The sequence below is a fragment of the Remersonia thermophila genome, chromosome 6 (assembly GCF_042764415.1).
Source record: "Remersonia thermophila strain ATCC 22073 chromosome 6, whole genome shotgun sequence".
NCBI lineage: Eukaryota > Fungi > Ascomycota > Sordariomycetes > Sordariales > Chaetomiaceae > Remersonia > Remersonia thermophila.
The window spans coordinates 1,643,088-1,663,063 of record NC_092222.1 but is presented as its reverse complement, the minus strand read 5'-3'; the positions used below and the strand labels follow the sequence as shown (position 1 = coordinate 1,663,063).

General features: G+C 61.0%; 8 protein-coding genes and 1 non-coding gene across 9 annotated transcripts; 4 read left to right on the top strand and 5 right to left on the bottom strand.

Moving 5' to 3' along the window:
- Nucleotides 1–391: 391 nt before the first annotated feature.
- On the bottom strand, nt 392–1,579 carry VTJ83DRAFT_6645 (uncharacterized protein; the record flags this gene model as incomplete). The annotated part of the gene is made up of 3 exons (XM_071013379.1): nt 392–742; nt 844–1,404; nt 1,469–1,579. The coding sequence occupies 3 exons, from the start codon at nt 1,577–1,579 to the stop codon at nt 392–394; spliced, it is 1,023 nt and encodes a 340-aa protein (XP_070864272.1).
- Nucleotides 1,580–2,792: 1,213 nt separating this feature from the next.
- VTJ83DRAFT_6644 (uncharacterized protein) lies at nt 2,793–4,527 on the top strand (the record flags this gene model as incomplete). Its single annotated transcript, XM_071013378.1, has 2 exons — nt 2,793–3,283; nt 3,366–4,527. 2 exons carry the CDS (start codon nt 2,793–2,795, stop codon nt 4,525–4,527), a joined length of 1,653 nt encoding a protein of 550 aa, XP_070864271.1.
- A 1,411-nt stretch (nt 4,528–5,938) lies between these two features.
- On the top strand, nt 5,939–9,706 carry VTJ83DRAFT_6643 (uncharacterized protein; the record flags this gene model as incomplete). Its single annotated transcript, XM_071013377.1, has 7 exons — nt 5,939–6,062; nt 6,125–6,163; nt 6,246–6,363; nt 6,436–6,532; nt 6,724–7,351; nt 7,411–9,115; nt 9,223–9,706. 7 exons carry the CDS (start codon nt 5,939–5,941, stop codon nt 9,704–9,706), a joined length of 3,195 nt encoding a protein of 1,064 aa, XP_070864270.1.
- A 531-nt stretch (nt 9,707–10,237) lies between these two features.
- On the top strand, nt 10,238–10,308 carry VTJ83DRAFT_t148. The gene has a single exon. It is a non-coding gene; the product is annotated as a tRNA-Gly (tRNA).
- Nucleotides 10,309–10,919: 611 nt separating this feature from the next.
- VTJ83DRAFT_6642 (uncharacterized protein) lies at nt 10,920–11,927 on the bottom strand (the record flags this gene model as incomplete). The annotated part of the gene is made up of 4 exons (XM_071013376.1): nt 10,920–11,033; nt 11,106–11,198; nt 11,286–11,597; nt 11,769–11,927. 4 exons carry the CDS (start codon nt 11,925–11,927, stop codon nt 10,920–10,922), a joined length of 678 nt encoding a protein of 225 aa, XP_070864269.1.
- Nucleotides 11,928–12,627: 700 nt separating this feature from the next.
- Nucleotides 12,628–13,743, bottom strand: VTJ83DRAFT_6641 (uncharacterized protein; the record flags this gene model as incomplete). Its single annotated transcript, XM_071013375.1, has 4 exons — nt 12,628–12,869; nt 12,949–13,176; nt 13,273–13,436; nt 13,721–13,743. 4 exons carry the CDS (start codon nt 13,741–13,743, stop codon nt 12,628–12,630), a joined length of 657 nt encoding a protein of 218 aa, XP_070864268.1.
- A 1,087-nt stretch (nt 13,744–14,830) lies between these two features.
- VTJ83DRAFT_6640 (uncharacterized protein) lies at nt 14,831–15,578 on the bottom strand (the record flags this gene model as incomplete). The annotated part of the gene is made up of 3 exons (XM_071013374.1): nt 14,831–15,147; nt 15,266–15,334; nt 15,404–15,578. 3 exons carry the CDS (start codon nt 15,576–15,578, stop codon nt 14,831–14,833), a joined length of 561 nt encoding a protein of 186 aa, XP_070864267.1.
- Nucleotides 15,579–16,420: 842 nt separating this feature from the next.
- Nucleotides 16,421–18,101, top strand: VTJ83DRAFT_6639 (uncharacterized protein; the record flags this gene model as incomplete). The annotated part of the gene is made up of 2 exons (XM_071013372.1): nt 16,421–16,831; nt 16,899–18,101. The coding sequence occupies 2 exons, from the start codon at nt 16,421–16,423 to the stop codon at nt 18,099–18,101; spliced, it is 1,614 nt and encodes a 537-aa protein (XP_070864266.1).
- Nucleotides 18,102–18,586: 485 nt separating this feature from the next.
- Nucleotides 18,587–19,465, bottom strand: VTJ83DRAFT_6638 (uncharacterized protein; the record flags this gene model as incomplete). Its single annotated transcript, XM_071013371.1, has 1 exon — nt 18,587–19,465. One exon carries the CDS (start codon nt 19,463–19,465, stop codon nt 18,587–18,589), a length of 879 nt encoding a protein of 292 aa, XP_070864265.1.
- Between the last annotated feature and the right edge of the window lie 511 nt (nt 19,466–19,976).

Here is a 19,976-nt window from a genome sequence, read left to right as displayed (position 1 = left end):
TGTTGTGTTCTCCCGAAGTGTGGACGTGCGTGACTGTGTCCCTTGTGCGGACCTTGTCAACCATCAGATGCCTAGCATGGCATTCGGTTTGCATGGGTTTCTCTAGGATGTACAAATATATGGCCATGGTGTCCGTCCCTGGTATCCAAGCATCCTTCCTGCTACTCCTCCTCCATGGACTCTAGTTTACGCAGTTCCAATCCTTGATGGAAAACCTTCGATAACCATCGCCATCATCCGTCCGATCCTCGCCACGCTTTGATGCCAAACAAACAGAGACGCAAGCAAAGAGCCACGAGCTGCCCAAGACGTCCTTCGCTGGGAGGGCATAAGACTGACCGCAACACGCAATGTATCCACAATAGTCAAACAATCGACAGAGTCACAAGCATCAGTTTCCCTGGGCTGTGGTGTTGGCCGCCGTTGTCGTTGTCGTTGCCGTTGCCGTCGGCTCGGCAGCTGCCCCGGCGGCAGAAGTGGTTTGGCCATCACCATTATCACCGCCGCCGCCGCCGCCGCCGCCGCCCTGTGCCTGCCTGGCTTGCTCATCTTGCTGCTCCTGAGCCTCATCGCCCTCCTGTTGAGTTTCAGGCAGCGGCGGGAACTCGTTTTCGGGCACGTCGCCAAAGATACCGCCGCCTGCACCAAGAAGGGCGGTCACCGAGGTCACGGCAGGATCGGCCGGCTCGTCCTTCTCCCATGGCTTGCGGGGCGGCTTCAGCTTGCCAAAGGGAGTGATGCCCTGTTTTCGGGGGTTTTTATGTTGTCAGTCAGGTTCAGCCGGGTGGTACATAGGCAGGCAAGCAGGATATCAAGAGAACGACGGGGTCTTGGGAGACGAACCGGCGGACGCTCGACAATATCCGGGATCTCCTTGATGCCCGGGATCGGCCTGCCGAGGGTGACGGCCTCAACGATGGCCTGGAAGTTTTCTGGGTACGGGGTGCCGTCGGGGGCAGCGTTGTGGACGCCGGCGTCGTCGGCCTTTTTGCTGAGGTCGACCTTGGGCGCGTTCAGTTGCCAGGCGGGGACGCCCTGCGCGGCGGGCTGGGCGGCGGAGGAGTCGGAAGCAGCAGGGGGCTGGGGAGAAGAAACCGCGGGGGTGGGAGATGTCGTTGGAGCGGCTGCTGGTTGCGCGTCGCCGCCGGCTCCGGTGTTGATGCCGGCCATGCGCTGGGCGATCTCCTCGAGGCGGGCCAGTATCCGGGCATCGGGTGAGGAGGAGGGGTTGGCGAGGGTGTAGGCCAAGTAGGCAGTCTGGTCGATCTGCAGGTTGAAGCGAGAGGTGTACCACCAGATGCGAGCCTGCAGGGCCGTGCTGAGGGCACGCTGGCGATGGAAGCCATCAGTGGCGGTAGCCTTGGGGTTCAGGTTGGCTGGGCCCAGGGTCATCATGAGGCCTTTCTATAGTACGTGCGTGTTAGTCAGTTCGTGCCTTGAAGAGTTTCAGAGGCTTTAACAAACTTACAAGAAAGTCGCGGTCGCTAGTCCATGGATATGTGTCGAACGCCTGGAAGCCGGCCTCGTTCGTGACCAGCTTGGGCGCGGGCTGCTGGTCCGGAGCTGCGGTGGTCGCCATGTTGATAGGCAGCCGTTGATGATCACACTACAGTCAACTACGAAAATGGAAGATGGGTGTTTGGCTGATGGGTCAGAATATCAGTGTGTGTATAGTAGTGAAGGTGGCTTCGGTCGGATGAATGAGAGTGAGTCGTCCGAGGGTGATGTACCTCGGCTGTTGTTTCGAGGTTGGAGGAGGGTCGGATGGAGAATGTCAGCGGAACGGAATAGCAAAGCAACTCCAGGGCCAAAAGAGTCGTAATTGTTCCACAATATCTCGAGATGTTCTTTTCACTGAAGAGAACCTCGAACGTCCTGGGGCATGAGGTTCAAGAGTCGAGCAACAAGATGCCATGTGAGGCTTGAGCGTCGGAGGAGTCCACCGTGCATTACCGTGTGAATAGACACTGTCCAGCATGGTTGATCCTCTTCTCGGGGCTACCGGAAGGGCTCACGAGAATGTAGAACTGTACACAACAACACCAACCTGTCTTGTTGCGCCAAAGATGGACTACATAGCGGTACGTTGCATGTCAGCCTGTATGTGAATACATCATGCGTCCACCTGCTTTCCCGTTCAAGCTCCGACCGGGACACTTGGGGTTTCGGCTGCCCGTCCAGGGTCCCAACGTTGACAACAAAAGCATGCTGGGCGCATTGGCTTGCGGTGGTTCCAGGCGGCTAACATGGAACCACCGGCAGAGTTCTACTGCGTACACAGTAGACGGACCCTTCAGCATTGAGGTCGAAGAATTTACGCTTGAAAGTTTCCACTTATACCCTTCTTGGGAAGCCGAGGATTCAGAGCAACTAAGACATGCACGCGATTTCCGGTCTTGTCGAAGCGTCCTCCTTCGGTCAGGGTTAGGGTAAGCCACCGTGACCAACCTCTCGGGGCCTACCAAGCCAACCCTAGGATCCCTCTCTCGTTCCGGCTCTTGAACGGAACTAATCCGCAATTCGCCATGCGTCGCGCTGTGGTCCACGCTTTCCGCTCCGGTCTCCGATGTACGGCTCGCGGTGCTCTCTATAATCCGCTCCGGAGCATCGCAGCGCTTCCTGTTTCGACCGCGACCCGGAGAAGCGCCGCCGCAGCCGTCGCCGCCCCCTCAACACGCCGCTTTCTGTCCACGTCGCCGTCGGCTCAAGGCTCCCGGCGATCCAGCAACAGCAGCACCCCCCCGCCGGCAGAGGATGCATCGCTAAGCGCCGAACCCCTCCGCTCCTCCACCATGTACTTCCGACGCGTAAGTGTGGCGGTCGTGTCGGCGCTCGTCGGCTTCGGGGCCTACTACACGTACAACGGCGAGAGCACCAGTGACGTCGCCGGCAAGCGGGCCTACTCCACCAGTGGCGCCGCGCCGTCCGGGACAGGGACCGGCGAGGCGGCAGCACCGACGCGCACTGTGCTGGTCATTGGCGCCGACGAGCTGCACACGGGCACGTTTGTTGGGGAAGGCCCCATCATCAAGACCACGAGCGACGACGGCCGGCGCGTTATCGAGATGCTTACGCCAGAACAGGCTACGCAGAAGCTCAGGCGTAGCGAGCAGTCGTTCCTCGTCAACCGCGGGCAGGGCGTGGTGCGCTACGACCTGACGCAGCTCCCGAGCAACGACCCCATCGAGGACGATCACGACGAGAAGATTGTGCAGATCCCCGACCGCAGCACGGCCGACGGGAGCAGCGACTGGATGTTCTGGGGCGTGTTTGACGGGCACTCGTAGGTGTTCCACACGGGAAGGACGCGAAGCGCGTTGGGCATTCACGATGGCCGATGGCTGACCACCTGTTCTCGCCACCAGCGGATGGACCACCTCGGCTAAGCTCCGCCAGGCGCTCGTCAGCTTCGTGGCGCGCGAGCTCAACGAAACCTACCGGGCGTCCAACCTGGCGCCGCCGCCCGAGGCGGTCGACGCGGCCATCAAGAAGGGCTTCCTCAAGCTGGACGACGAGATTGTGCACCAGAGCGTGCAGAAGGTCCTCAAGGCCAACAACAAGACGGCCGCCGCGGAGCTCCTCGCCCCCGCGCTGTCCGGCTCCTGCGCGCTCCTCTCCTTCTACGACAGCCGCACCTCGCTCCTCCGCGTGGCCTGCACGGGCGACTCGCGCGCCGTCCTCGGCCGCCGCTCGCCCTCGGGCAAGTGGACCGCCACCCCGCTCTCGGTCGACCAGACGGGCAGCAACCCGGACGAAGAAGCGCGCCTGCGCGCCCTGCACCCGGGCGAGCCGCACGTCGTGTTCCGCGGCCGCGTCCTGGGCAACCTGGAGCCGACCCGCGCGTTCGGGGATGCCAGCTACAAGTGGTCGCGCGAGACGACCGAGGAGCTGCGCCGGCACTTTTTTGCCAGGTCGCCGCATAGCGCCCTCAAGACCCCGCCCTACGTGACGGCCGAGCCGGTGGTTACGACGACCAAGATCGAGCCGGAGAAGGGGGATTTCGTGGTGATGGCTACGGACGGGCTGTGGGAGATGCTCACCAACGAGGAGGTCGTCGGGCTGGTGGGCAAGTGGCTCGAAAGCCAATCCGTCTCGGCGGCGACGAGCTCGACCCCGAGCCACTTCAACTCGGTGTGGACCCGCGTCTTTGGGGCCCGGGACGCTGGCGGCTTGCCCGTGGAGGCGCCGACGGCCCAATCCGGCGACGGGCAAAAGACGCCGTTCCGCGGCGTGCGGCAGTGGACCGAGTCGGCCAAGGATGGGTTCGTGGTGCAGGACCGTAACGCCGCGACGCACCTTGTGCGCAACGCGCTCGGCGGCAAGAACCAGGAGCAGGTGTCAGCGCTGCTGACCCTGCCCGCCCCGATTTCGAGGCGCTACCGGGATGATTTGACGGTGCAGGTCATCTTCTTTGGCACGCAGCCGCCCGCCCAGCAAGGCCAAGGCAAGGAGGAGCTGAAGAAGCGGGAGGTGGTGGTCAACCTGGACGCCACGGCGCCGAGCCAGCCGCCCAAGGCGAAGCTCTAGCGTTTGGCGGCGGTGTGTTCGTAATGATGCATCGGCGGGCGGGCATGGTTCCGGGCCTTTTTTTTTTCTTTCGGATCTCCACGGGTTGCGGGTTGGGCGCACCAGGCGATTCGCTATGCGACAGGACATGTTTGCACGGAGCATACCAGCAGCAGCGAGCGGCAGTTCCGACCGACTCGCGACATCTTGGAGTTAGGTACTGAGGAATCCCATTACTCAAGAGTCTTGTGCAGCATCTCCATCGGGATCCATCGGCGATGGGTCGCAATGCTGGGAACCGGTCGCATCATTGGGCCAGGGGCCTCGCGTTCCCACCGCAGGACCAAGCGAACGGCACAGACCGATAACAAACCTGACCGGCACCGTCAGCCAGCCACATGTTCATCAACGGCTGGACTCGTGTTTTGTTGGTTGGTCTCGGTGCAGCTGTGCCTGAACTATGTCATGCAGACAAGAAGATGGGTGGCGAAAACGGTTATCAACCGTGACATGGGTGCTATTGAGCTTATACCTCCTGTCGCCTGCCTGCCTGCCTGTCTGCCTGTCTGCATGCATGCATACCACCTTGAGTTCGGTGCAGTAGGGCCAGACCATCCGGTTCACATCCACCGCAGAAAGTAGGACAGTCGGGCTTCAATCATGATCCACCTCAGACGTCTGTAATGGAGCTATCCCCTGTGAACCCCCCCCCCCCCCCCCCCTGTGCATCCACTCCGCTGGACTTGGACGCCAGCCCAACACTCCCGTCTTCATCGACCCCCCCCTCCCCCCCTCCTCTCCCCCCCCCCCCCACCAAACAACCATCAATGCCCCTCTCTTGTACCTTGGCCGCCAGACAGGGTTGCTGATGTGTCTTTTTATTCGGCTGAACAATCCGACGGGGGCTTGCAGTTGGCTCGCCGCCTCCCCCGTCCAACAGGATCTGGACCGGGTCCCGGGCCACCGCAGGCACCTTTTGACGTCACTGGTCGTCCCGTCAGCGACCCAACCCACCAACACAGGGCAAAACACCTTGGATGAGATGGTGGACCGGCTGGGCTGCCCACCGGGATCCGATGCCTGTCTTTACACAGGTACCTAAAAACGACAGGACAGGTGCCCACATCTCTCGCTCGGGCTCTCTCCAGCTTGGGTTTGTTTTCCAACCTTTGATACCTTATTTCAGGGTCTCCGTTTTGAGGCCGGGTCAGAGTTCTGCCTCCTTGGGTTTCTTGCCAAAAAAAAAAAAAAAAAACCTCTCCGAGCGCAAGTGATTTTGGGTCATCTTTCTTTTGAATCGAGCAAATCGCTCCGTGCCTATCTGTCTGCCTCTGGCGAGCCCCCCCAAGCAATCCAACAACAGCCGAGCGGAGCGAGGTTGCTGGACGGGTAACCCCGAAAGCTCGAGAAAACAACCGGGCGCGCCGCAACCATGGTCTTCTTGGATCACCACGAGTACCTCACCGAGGAGGAGCGGAGGCTCCGCGAGGACCGCGAGAAGAAAAAGTACTGGAAGAAATGGGGGTCATATGTGTCTGAGCGGCAGTGGGCGACCGGCAAGTTTCCCTCCCTCTGGGGCAACCAGGCCGCAATGTTGTTGCTAACAGCGCCGGTGCAGTGCGCGAGGACTACAGCGCCGATGGCGATGCCTGGAGCCGTAAGTCGTGGCTGGTTCTGTGGCCGGTCTCCCCCCTCCTCTCCTGGCTTCAGCGGTTCACACAATCTTCTCTTCCATCTAGACTTCCCGCACGACCATGCGCGGTCGCGAGCGTACCGCTGGGGCGAGGACGGCATCGCAGGAGTTTGCGACACCCATGGCTACCAAAACATCGCCTTTGCTTTCTGGAACGAAAAAGAGTACGTTCAACGGTCTCTCCCGGTCTGCCTGTCGTTGCAACAGACGCATGCTGACTCTGGATGTTCGTCCAGCCCCTTTCTCAAGGAGCGCCTCTTCGGCCTGTCCAACCCCCAGGGAAATCACGGCGAGAGCATCAAAGAAGCTCACTTTCACCTCGATAACACACCCGTGAGTCCTTCTAGAGTCCTCCCTCCTTTTTGGGGGGTTTCCCATGTCGAATACCAAGCAGCCTCATGCTAACGTTGACTCGTGACAGACGGTAAGACCCGACGACCCCGGATGACCTGAACAACCCCCCCCCCCCCCCCCTCCTCTCCCCTTCTCCAGCCCGAACTCGAGACTGACATGACAACCTACAGCACTCGTACATGAAGTACCTATACAAATACCCACAGAGGGCATTCCCCTACGAGGACCTCCTGAAGGAAAACGCCCGCCGCACCAAGCAAGACAAGGAATACCAGATCCTCGATACCGGCGTCTTTGACGACGACCGATACTGGGACATCATCATCGAAACGGCCAAGGAGGCCGACGACCCCGATGAGCTGCTCTTCCGCGTCACGGCCTGGAACCGCGGTCCCGAGCGTGCCCCGTTGCACATTCTCCCGCACGTGTGGTTCCGGAACACCTGGTCCTGGGGCCGCGAGCCGGCCGACAAGAAGCCGTCCATCGGAGCCTACGACGAGAACCTGATACGGTCCCAGCACCACAAGCTCGGGGAGCGCTTCGTCCTGCTTTCTCCCTCGCCCGGCGTCGGCCCCAGCGGCGAGGACGTCCAGCCCAAGATGCTCTTCACCGAGAACGACACCAACTACGAGCTGCTGTACGAGGGGGAGAACGAGTCGCCGTACGTCAAGGACGCCTTTCACCGCTACATCGTAAACGGCGAGAAGGAGGCGGTCAACCCGGCCCAGGTGGGCACCAAGGCGACCGCCTGGTATGCCTTCAACGAAGCCGGGGGCGTGAACCCAGGAGAGTGTGCTGGTATGTGTCGTCCGAGCGATCTCCTCCGGCCTGGCGGCTCGGATGCTAACCCCAGCCAGTGGTTCGGTTCCGCTTCACGAGGAAGGCCGAGCTGTATCTCGACGAAGAGGAGTTTGACGACATCATCGAACGGAGGAGAGAAGAAGCCGATGACTTTTACTACCACATCAGCCCCCTGCCCATGGCGGACGACCTCCGCAACATCCAGCGGCAGGCGTTCGCCGGCATGATGTGGTGCAAGCAGCATTACTACTTCATCTGGGAGGAGTGGGCCAACGGCGACCCCAACCAGCCGCCCCCTCCGCCGACCCGCAAGGGCATCCGCAACAACTCCTGGAAGCACATGCATTGCGACGACATCCTGTCGATGCCCGACTCGTGGGAGTACCCCTTCTTTGCCGCGTGGGACACGAGCTTCCACTGCATCACCCTGGCCATGATCGACCCCGAGTTTGCCAAGAAGCAGCTCGACCTCTTCACCCGCGAGTGGTATTGCCATCCCAACGGCCAGCTTCCGGCGTACGAGTGGAACTTTAGCGATGTCAACCCGCCCGTCCACGCCTGGGCGACCTTCCGCGTCTTCAAGATCGAGCGCAAGCTCTACGGCCGGCAGGACCTCGACTTCCTCGAGAGGGTGTTCCAGAAGCTGCTGATGAACTTTACCTGGTGGGTTAACCGCAAGGACGTCGACGGCAAGAATGTCTTTGAGGGCGGCTTCCTCGGGCTCGACAACATTGGCCTCTTCAACCGCTCCGAGCCCCTGCCGACCGGCGGCACGCTCGAGCAGGCCGACAGCACGGGCTGGATGGCCTTCTACTGCCTCAACATGCTCAACATTGCCCTGGAGCTGGCCAAGCATCGCCGCATCTACGAGGACATCGCCTCCAAGTTCTTTGAGCACTTCATCCTCATCAGCGACGCCATGACGTTCCGCATGGGCCAGAAGGACGAGCAGTCGCTGTGGAACAAGGAGGACGGCTTCTACTACGACGCCATCTCCTGGGGCGGGCCCTGGATCCAGCAGATGCCCGTCCGCTCCCTGGTCGGGCTCATCCCGCTCTACGCCACCCTGACCCTGGAGCCGGAGCTCGTCAACCGCCTCCCGACCTTCAAGAAGCGCGTCGAATGGTTCATCGCCAACCGCAACGACGTGGCCGAGAGGACGATGCACAGCATCTCGGCCCGCGGCAAGGGCAACCGCATCCTGCTCTCGCTCGTCAACGAGGAACGCCTCGTCAAGATCCTCAAGCGCATGCTCGACGAGGACGAGTTCCTCAGCCCCCACGGCATCCGCTCCCTGTCCAAGTACCACAAGGACCACCCGTACTCGATGGAGGTCAACGGGCAAAAGTTCACGGTGGGCTACGTGCCCGGCGACTCGGACAGCGGCTTGTTTGGCGGCAACAGCAACTGGCGCGGTCCCATCTGGCTGTGCGTCAACTTCCTGCTGGTCGAGTCGTTGCAGCGCTTCTTCCTCTACTTTGGCCAGGATCTCAAGGTGGAGTGCCCCGTCGGCTCCGGCGAGTACATGCACCTGGGGCACGTGTCGGAGGAGATCCAGCATCGCCTGCAGCATCTGTTCCAGCGCGATCAGCACGGCCGGCGGAGCATCAACGGGGGCAACGACACGCTTGACTTTGATCCCCACTGGAGGGACTACCTCTGGTTCTACGAGTTCTTTGACGGCGACACGGGCCGCGGGCTGGGCGCGACGCACCAGTGCGGATGGACGGGCTTGATCGCGCGCATGATTCACGACACCGGGTAAGCCTTTTTTTTTTTTTTCTTTTCTCTCTCTCTTGCTCACCACCTCCTTCCTATCTCTCCTCTTCTCCCCCCTCCGCCTCCTCGTGATGCTAACGTTTCCCTAGTGTCAACTGTCGCCTCCCCCAAACCCCCCGCACCCCCCGCGCCGGCATGTCCCACTACTTTGACGACATCCTCCACCGGCACGCTGCCGCCAACGGCGCGCAGACGCCCAAATCCCCCATGTTCTCCCCCGTCAACGGCCGCCACCTCCGCCGCAGCTCCATGAGCCGCTCCCTCGCCGCGCGCAGCGACTTCAGCGTGGCCAGCGAGGACGGCCTGGACGACCCGCCGCATCACCGCCTCGGCAACTCCCTGTACCCCAACACCAACGGGCACAACGGCGGGGAGTACTTCCACCAGCAGGAGCACCAGACCCGGTACTACCGGTCGGGGAGCATCGACGCCGAGCGCGCCAAGGAGCGTGCCGAGGCTGACGCTCACCTGCACGCGTACATCACGCAGCAGCTGGAGCGTGTTCGGCAGGAGAGGAGCGCCGAGGGGGTATGGGAGGAGGGAGACGAGTTCGAGGCGCAAGCCTCGGAATAGATGGGCGCTGGTGTGGTGAGCCGGGGCGAAGTCAATGTTGGAGGTGGTAGCAAGCAGGCGGAGAAGGAGGAGGAGGAAGAGAAGAAGGGTAAGGAGGTGAGCCTGAACTTTGGTTGAAGATTGCGCTGTGTCACGGCCGGGAAGGAAGAAAAAGAACAAGGGCATGCCCTTGAGTTGCTTTTTGATTCTGGAGGCAAGTTTGGTTTTATAGATGAACGCTGTTGGACGGAATTGTTGCTTGTCGTTTGATAATCCCGATGGACCTCGCCATGACATAGGAGAGACCCCGGCCGATCACCAGCTGCCGTGTAGATGAATTGCCCTTGAAGCCAGGCAGGCGGTGAGGAGCAAGATGAAGTTGGGTTCCTTGCGCTTGCGTCTGTCAAGCCCATCGCGCCGGTTGTGCGAGAGCACCTAGGTAGGGCCGCTTGTGGTGTGTGGTCGGGTGCTGCCTCTCCCTCCAAGATCCACTTTGGACCGGCCGGTGATGATCCGCAATTCCGGACGCAGAAGATATCCACAAGACATCAAGCGCCAGTGGTTTAGTGGTAAAATTCATCGTTGCCATCGATGAGCCCCGCGTTCGATTCGCGGCTGGCGCAGGATTTCGACCTTTCCTTTTGCATTTTTTTCCATCGTCTCTGGTATTGATGTTGGGCTTTGCCGTCCATGTCACGTGTGCATTGATCTTGGTGTTGTCTTTTTGGGTGCTTGGTTGCGTCACCAGAGATCAGATATTTCGTTGAACTCTGCCTCCTACTTGGAAAGCCGTCAGGTCGTTTTCAAGGACCTTGGTCGAGACCATCGTGTGCTCCTCCATCAAGCCCACTAGGTCCCTTATCATGCTGGGCCTTCCTCCCCAGAGATGCAAATGGGCGGTGGGATATACGGGTTGGTCACAATATCCAATGTTAGGCCGGCGGAGCATCATGCGCTCGGAGGGAGTCCGATGGCGAACAACAGGGTAATTCCCGAGGATCGGCATGGGAATCAACAGGCATCTATTCTTTTCATGTACCTTACACACGCACAGACAGACCCTTCTGGACATGGCAACAACGAGCCTGACTTGAGTTGGTGCTGTTTGTCTGCGGATCGCTTCACCCCTTGGCCTCGTGCTGGTGGTGCCAGCGGACCCTGTCTTTCCGGCTCAACACGGTCCCATTGCTGCTACAAAGGAGGAAGAGATGGATCAAAGATTGATAAAGTAAGTTTACAGAGCGTCGGTGAGCAGCTTGTTCATCTTGGCCAGCCTGGAGGAGACGCTGAGGTCGATTGTCCTGTCGCCGACCTCGACGATGAGGCCGCCAACAATGTCGGGGTTGACCTGGAGAGGGGGTTAGAAACTTGGATACAAGGCGTGCGGGGCCGAGGCAGAGCAGAAGAGAGCGAAACGCACCTGGTTCTTGACGCGGAGCTTCTTGCCAGCGCCGACGTAGCTCGACTTGGAGACGGCGGACTCGAGGCGGTTGAGGGTCTTGTTGTCCAGGGGCTGCGTTGCGATTTCTGTCAGCGCCTGTGATCCGATGGAGGAGGCAAAGGGTTCCCCCGTCGTGGAGGCACAGAGCAAGGGCCTTACCTGAGCGCTGGTAACCACCATCTCGACCTCGCCACGAGCGGCGCTGATGAGCTCGGCGAACTTGGTGCAGACGCCGGGGAGGAGGCCGAGGCGGTTGTTCTCGGCGAGGGTGCTGAGGAAGTTCTTGACGGTGTCGACCGAGGCGCCCGAGCTCTTGTGCAGCTCAGCAACGATGGCGCTCTTGTCGGCGGGCGAGAGGGTCGGGGTCTGCAGGATGGAGACCAGCTTGGCGTCCTTCTGCAGCAGGTTGCCGAGGGCGGCGAGGCCCTTGGCGGTGGGCTCGAGCGACGAGGTCTTGACGGCGGCCGTGTACTAGATCGGGAAGAAGGGCAAAATGGCGCAGGTTAGTCGATGTGTTGGTTCCCCAGACACATGGCAATCCCCCCATTGACGGCCAGAAAAAATCCCTGGTCCGCCCAAAACCTTCCTCCAAGAGCCCTCCAAAACAGCCGCCACCAATTGATCCGGCAGGGGAGGTCGTACCAGAGCCGTGGCGTAGGTGCCGTCGAGGCCGAAGAGGGCAACCGGAGGCTTCACCTTGTCCGAGGACGCGGGGGCGGCGAAGGTGCGGGCCTGGCCGAGAAAGGCGCGCTGCGGAGCAGCCGTCCGCGCGGAGCGCAGCAGTGCCTGTCGCGAGAACATGGTGGCGTGAGGCGGACGGGGGGCGAGGAGAAGGGTTGTGGAATTCGCGGGTTGTCGGGAGACCTCGACTGTCGTGAAGCTTCACCCGTTTGCAGTTTTGAGAAACTGGAGGTTTGAACGCTCGGCAATTTTGTGGATGCCTGAGGCCGACAATCGAAGCTCTCTCCGGGATGGACCGGCCGACGGGCAAGATTTCTTGGCGCCCGATTCTTCCTCGCGCCTCCAATCGAAGTCTTGCAGCATTTCCACACCAGGCTTGAAGTTGCGCAGGCCCAGCCCAAGGTTTGTCAAAGGATGGAGATTCTTGTTGCATGCGTCGAAACCGACGAAATCACCAAACTGGATGCACAGCACGCTGATGCTTGGTATCCCTTCAAGACTATTCCTACAGGAAATATACCCTCTCCCCACAGACCCGAGTACATCCGTCGCATGCAATTCCACACACGAATTACCTACCGAGCACAGCCTAGCAGTCGCCATGATGATCCCGCATGCTATTATCCATCCATCCATCCATCCATCCATCCATCCTCTGCCCGTCCGTTCCGAAACAAAACGATGAGCCCCGTGGAAAAAAAAAAAAAAACGAAACCTAACGCCGCCGCCATACGACAACATTACCAACAGCAAGCCCACATAGCATAGCCCCACCTCTGCCTGGCGCATTACTCACGGGTTCCTCATGATACCCTTACGGCTAGTCACTCCGCAGCATGCTATCCACCAAATCGCCCAGGGGGCCCCAGTAGTCCTTGCCGCTCGCCAGGTTGTGCTCGTCGATGAAGAGCACGTACTGCTTGAAGCTGGTGTTGAGGTGCGGCTCGAGCCCGAGCTCGCGGATCACGGGGTAGTGGTGGCAGTAGATGTGAGCGTAGACACGGTACATGCGTTTGAAGATCTGCCGGACGAGGGCCGGGAACGTCTTGGGGAAGGGCACGCCTGGGAGCCAAGGTCGTCTGGTTAGCTCTCTGCTTGCCTTGCGTTGCTTCGAGGGAGAGGGACAGGGCCGCCGTCGTACCAATGCGGCTGGGCAGGACCGCCTCGTTGTCGATGTTGCTCTGCACCCACGTCATCAGCTGCTCGATGTACGCGGGCGCTGCCATTTTGGTCGGCCGCTTGTAGTTTTCGTTGTCCTGCCACAGGTACTCGAACTCGTCGGTCGCCTTCATCTCCGGGCACGACTGCGGGGAGCAGAACTCGGTGATGGCGCCGTAGAGCAGGTTGATTTGGTTGTAGAAGTCGACCACTGGGTTGTGCGAACGGGCTCCGTCAGCCTCCGTCATCTTCTCTCCCCGCCGGCTCGCAAGGGCCCTTCCATCATCATGCGCATGGTCCGACGTACTGTTGACGGCCAACCACTCGTTCTCATCCTCGCCCTCGGGCAGCTTCACCACCTTGCGCAGGCTGCCGCCGCCGAGCGTTGCCTCTGCATACTGGCGGAGCTGGTAGCTCGTAGTTCCGCCCTTGCCAGTGGTGCGGGGCCGGAATTGGCTCTTGCGGTTGTTGCTGCGAGAAGACAGAGTCCCGAGTCAGCGCCTATGCCTCTTCTTTCTCTCCGTGCCTGTGTCGCAACCGCTAGCGCCTTGGGCTCGCCGAGACCCTGGTTCCCTCGGAGCGGGAGCGGGAGCGGGAGCTCGCAGCGCCCAAGTCGAAAGCGGATGCGCCTCGTCGCGATAGAAGGGGAGGGGAGGATGGATGGGGGAGGGAGGCTACACTCTTTCCGTCGCCATAGTGCACCTGTTTGCTGGGTGGTGGGAGGCAAGTCGGGAACGCAACAACGAGGTACTCACACGGTGGTGAGAAAGGAGCTCATGGCGAGGAACCAGAGAACGGCTAACTAGTTATCGTCGAAATGATGCTGCTTGACCTGCATGCGACGGTTCCGTTAGCGGATCCGTTCCAGGGTCGGCGGCAGCAGAGCCACCCGGTCCACTGGAAGCCAGCGGGGCTGGTTCCCGTCGCCAGTGGTTGGACGGGAGATGCGCGCCGATGCGACGTGATCTTGGAGCCTACCTAGCAGTACACACCGACCGATGCTGGGTGGGCTCTGCTACCAAAGCCGTTCGGCTGCTTGATGGGCAGCAGTGGAACGCCGGTGGTGGCTTGGAATTGGCAGTGTTTTGTGACAAAGAACAAAGCTGCCTCGGGAGGACAGAGGAGGTGCCGGGAGGATTTCGAGGGGCGCGTTTACACGGCAGGGTGTTTCGTTGGTGCAACCACAAACAGGGCCATTGTTCGCTGATTTGACGCCAAAACAACGGCACTCGGCGCCACCCCCCACAGCGGGGTTGCGCTTTCAGCTGGCCCCTGACATCAACAAACCCCATTCACACGGCGCCATGGTCAATCGCCGCCTCTCCTGGCCGCCCCCTCCAAGAGAAAGCAACCATCGGGGGTAAGATTCGAACCCAAAGAATCCGCCTTGACCCAATCTCAACCACGGAACTCTATTCCTGAATGGCGTGGGTTCCTGTCCTCGTGAACGTCATCTTCGCTCGCTTCCGCCACGTCAAGGAGGGTCGATTTTCACCAGAGGACATGCAAACGTAGAGCAAGGGCTTGTGTCCAGCCGATGAGCAAAGGCTCGATACCGATGGCCCAGGTGTCTCAAAACCAGCACGACTCGTAACTCATGGCCATCAGATCCGCCTCAACAACTCTGGCTCCGTGGAGATTTGGGAGGACACACCATGTCCAGAGCCTGTATTTTCTTTTTTTTCTTTTTTTGGATCCTGACTGGTTATCGTTCGCACCCCGTAGAGGCCTCATGACCCTCACCCCTCATGAAAACCGAATGGCGAGCATTTCACAATATTCTGCTCCCAAGCGGCCATTCTTCCCTCATCGTGCTTGATGCCGTGGTGTCCATGCCGCTTCCTCTCTCCCCCTTCTGCCCAAGCTTACAACAAGACCTCACCCAAATTCTCGCTATCAAACCCTTCCTTGGCAAGCAGCTTGACCTTTTTCTTCTCCCTCACCTTATCCTGCGCCTTGCGCTGCTCGGCGAGCTTCTTGACCACGGCGACATCGGCCAGGTCGTATCCCGCGGGCGGGTCATCCTCCTTGTCGAGATCCATCTCGCCCAGCAACAGGACGTTCTCGCCGCGCACCACGAACAGGCCGCGGTCGATGTCGGCGTAGAGCCCGCGCGGCTGGTTGGGCGCGGTCCCCGGCGGCACGAAGAGGCGCTCTTTGGTGGATTGGAGGACCAGGTTCGCTGGAGGACGTGAAAACGAGCAAGAGGTTAACGCAGGGGTTCTTTACGCCCGACCGAACAAACAAACAAAAAAAAAAAAAAGATTCGCCGAGTGCTCTCCAGCATGGCAAGCCCATACCAAACTGATCCCAGCTGCGCAGGATTCCTACGAGCTTGCGGCCGTCGCGTAGCGCAACCATGAGTTTTTCTGGCTCCGACGTTAGCGCTGTCCGGTGTCCAGCCCCAAGGGATCCCGTGGGTTGGACGGTCGGCTTACTATCGGTGAGGTCTAGCAGCTGGGCCGCCGTCGTGAACATCTGAGCGGGCAGCTGCTGTTGCTGGGGCGGCGGAGGCCGGCCGAGGGCCGGTGGGATCCCTCCCGGGCCGGCGGGGGCATGGGGCGGCATGGGAGGGGGAGGAGCAGGGTCGTTGATGCTGAGATTCTCCATCATGAACAGCGCTTCATGAGCCGATTTCGATGACGTCTTGGATAGTCTATGAGCATCGAGGTGAAAGAGGAGGAAAAGCAAGCGGGGGATGGGCCGACGGAATATGCCCTGGGCAGCTTTGGACGATGCAAGGGTCGTTGATTACGCTTGCATTGCGTCCGAGAGGCTCGACGAGGGAGGTGACGACGAGGTAGAGCCTGCTTCGGCGAGCTCTGGAGGCCGTGCCTAAGATGGACGCAGCGTGCCGTAGTGTGGTTTGTATGTCCTGGTTGCCCGACTCCAGTCTGATGATGCCGACCCACGCCCTTCTTCCAACCGCCCGCCAAAGAGACCTGACTTGAATGCCACACCCACAAACCCCACTGTGGGGACGACATGCTCGCGCGCTTCGGGCTTAAGCTCGCCTGCTGGCCATTGGCCGGCCGGCTGCGCACCAGCCACAGGAGCCATGGAGATGACGCCGGAACAGGCTTCGCACCAGCCACACCGAATGGGGATTTGGCTTACACCCGGCAGTTTGTCTGTCCGCCTTCTTGCCCGTTCTCTTCGCCTCGAATCCAGCCTTGCTCCAAGGTTCGGCTGCTATTGTCTCCCAGCACAATAAAAACACACGCACGCACACAATATACGTCTTCAAATTATGGGCGACCATCCTATCGACGTCACCAAACACCTTCGCTGCTTTTGATCCCTCAATTTTTCTTCCTCCAGACCTCTGCCGCAAAACAACAAAATCAAGACCGACCAGCCGCTTAGCCACCGATCCTTCGTTTTGCTCTGGCCCCCCCCCCCCCTCGCCTCCCATCGCTCGGCTTCCTCCCCTCCCCCTTCGAACACGATACGCAATGGCGACGGCAGACGCCACCATGGCGGATGCCTTGACCCATCGGCCCGACCGCCGCGTCAACGGCTCGCCGCCGCCGGCACAGTCGAAGCGCGACAAGCGCCGGCAGATGCTCGCCGACCGCCTGGCCTCGCTCTCCGACAAGCTCGGCAAGGACCGGGACCAGGCCTTCCGCGACCAGCTTCACAGGATCCAAATCGATACCACGCTCGTCATGAGGGTTGATCCCTACGTGGACCGGCCGCTCGACAACTTTGAGGTGGACCAGCAGCGGCTGAACCAGCTCAATGGCGACGACGCCGACCACGGCCCGCAGACCCTGCTCGACAGGGCCGGGCCGAGGTTCAACAAGTGGATGGAGAAGGTGCAAGACCTCATGGAGCAGCGCGACTATGCCTTGACCAAGTACAAGGTTTGTTTCGACCCTTGCCGTCTTTGCCGCTGAGCGCAGCGATTGACCCTTGGCCGCCTCGTCGCAGTTTGATTACGAGAAGAAGACGTCCGAGTACCTCACGACGCATGCCTTCAAGGTCGAAACGGCGAACCGCGAGTTCCGAGCGCTGTCGCAGACGCTGCGCGAGCGCCTGATCAACCTGATCATGAGCAAGAAGGCCCGGCTCAACAAGGAGAAGGAGGTGCTCGAAATCTCGGATGCATCGGCGCTCCTGCTCCACCCCAATCAATTCAGCATCACGAACCCCGCGAGCCCCGGCGGCGCCCACGGCAAGCGGTCGACGCGGCAGCGCCGCGAGTTTGAAGACATGGCGTTTGACAAGAAGCGCAAGCGCATGGCCAACGACGACGACGGGTCGCCGGCGCCGCAGCGGCGGGCCCTCGACGGCGGCGCCACGACCGCCCTCTGGCAGACGGACCGGCTGGCGGGCCGCAAGGCGACGGGCGCCGTCTACAGCATCGACAAGCTCTTCACCGACAAGGAGCTGAGCATGGCCTCCATGGCGGCGACGCTGGCGGCACGCAAGTACATCCTGACGCACAAGCCCAAGATGGACGACAACGGGCGGCCGATCAAGTCGCCGGGCGGGGCCGACGGGGCCGGCGACAAGGAGGACGAGCCGGACGTGCCTCTTCAGGCGCCGGCCATGGAGCGCAACGTGTCGCACGCGACGCGCAGCGGGCGGGGAGGCAACAACTTTGTCGACGACAAGCTCATGGGCGTCGAGATGCTGGCCAACTTTGACTTTCAAGGCAACTTTGACCGGATGCTCGCCGCGGACCCGAAGCTGCCTCCGTCCTTCCCGTCGAGCTACTTCAAGGGCACCAAGATTGAGTACAACGTGCCGTCGACGCTCAACCAGGAGGACGTGCATGGCGACTTTATGGTGATGCAGGCCCTCAAGCAGTACGAGGAGCTGCACGGCGTCGGGTCCAACTTTTCGGTCGAGAACGGCAGCCGGAAGCTGCTCGAGGCGGCCTCGATGCCGGCGCAGGACCGTCGCTTTGTGGCGTACCTGCAGGGCGAGCGGCCCAGCGAGAACCAGGTCCGGAAGCAGCTGGGCTTGCCGGTGCTGTCGGACGTGGTCGAGCCTGTCATGGCCGACCGCGCATCCACGCCCAAGCCGGGCACGAGCGGCACGCCGAATCCTTCCCCGGTCAAGCTGGGCGGCGTGCCCATGAGCCGAACGAGCAGCAGAAAGGGCGCACGCGGAGGGAGGGGTGGGTAGGGCCCGAGGCGCTGATCTGAGCGCCGGGGGGAGGGGAGGATGGTACGGTTGAATAGGTCGACTGTGACATGGGATGGGTTGATTTGGGATTGGCCTGGCGTTTCTTGGAACGGGATGACTTTTTTCCCCTTTGTTTTGCTTGCATATATCCAGCATGGGGAGGAGGGATGGAAGGGTTAATGGACGACCAGCGTGCCATGGATCATGGCCCCATGTGAACCGAGTGATGGCGTTTCGCGCTGCGGCGGAGGATGGTCTAACCATGACGGCGAGCGACGCATGTGTTTATACCCGGCTTGACGTTCTTTCTTTCCTTGGCACTTTCGTTTCTCTGGTGCCTCCGGTACAGAAATATAGGTTTCATTTGTGTCAACGCCATGCTTTGTGTTTAGAATACCGTTGGAAATCATGAACCATGGCCATCCATGGGCACGCCCCAAAACCCACCTCACACTCCTTCAGCAAGCCCACCACGGCCGCCCCATCTACGGCCCAAACACCAACGCTCTCACCTCGACGCTCTCCCTGCCCTCGGCCCCCTCCCTCGTCCTGGGATCCTCAAACGCCGTATGCGCCACCCTGCCCCCTTTCACGTTGCTCCCGTCCTTGAGGGATTCACTGTCAAAGCACTCGAGCAGGATCCTCTCCTCTTCCGTCATGCCGCTGAGGTAGTACCACTTCTGCCCTTCGTGATGCCGGATCCCCGCCGTCTGCCCCACGTACCCGGTGCTCAGGTAGCGGTGCTCGACGGGGACGACGTCGTCGTCGCGCAGCGAGGCGGAGCTGGCAAAGGCGAGCGGGAAGGACTCGACGGGCCGCTTGTTGAGGGGCCGCCAGACGTTGATGATGCGGTACCGGCCCCGGAGCAGCGCCTCGGCCTCCTCCGGGGAGGCGGCGTGGCGCCGCACGCGCTTCGCGGCGGAGAGGGCGGTCTGGTCGATGTGCACGCGGGCGACGGGCTGGCGGGGCGCCGAGGGCGAGGAGCGGCGGACCGTGTGGTCGAAGATGATGACGCGCGCGGCGCCGGGCACGACGCTCAGGAGGAGCCTCTCGACCTCGGGGTAGTAGCGGGCGCGGATGGAGGCGTCGTCGGTGAAAGGCTCCGGGTGGGGGTCCGAGACGGAGACGGGGGGCTGGCGCTGGAGGATCTGGAAGGCGTCGTGGTCGAGGGTGAAGGCGGATTCCTTGCCGCGGGCGTCGCGGATGAGGACGGGCTGGGAGTCGATGCCGTAGTTGCGAGGCGTGACGCCGGGGGGCACGTCGCCGGCGATGTTATACGGCGGGGAGCCGTCCGCGGGCGGGGAGTAGAAGTTCAGGGTGGCCACGACGTCGCCGTGAGGGGGGAGGGGGTGGGTGATGGCCATTGGTGCGTCCTTGGTATCGCAGGTTGGAACGACAAGTCAAGCAGACACGAGCCTGTATGGCAAGATGGACGTCCGAGTTTACTGTCGATTGGACGGGATGGAGCAGAAGAGGGAGGAGGAGGAGGTGGTGGTGGTGGTGGAGGATGACGCTGGGTATATATGTATATATATAAATTACATGTTTGTGGTGTATGCTCCCTTTGTTGCGATTTCAAAGCAGCGTTTACAAACCATGGACCACCCAAGGCCGAGTCCCGAACCAAGACCAGGCCAGGCATCTGATATCGCATGTCGCCGGTCCATTGCGCCATCCGGCGCAATCGGTCTCGTGCAGGGCGCCGGCTCTTTCGGGTCGCTGCATGCCGTTCGTTGCATGCACGAATCATGACCGAGGCAAAGGTCCGGGCCATTAGTAATACCTAACTGGAGCTGGAGACCTACGGGTACACACCTCAGCAGTGTACTGTAGTAACGCGCACGAGTTCTGCTGCACAGCACGGTGTCGGTGTGC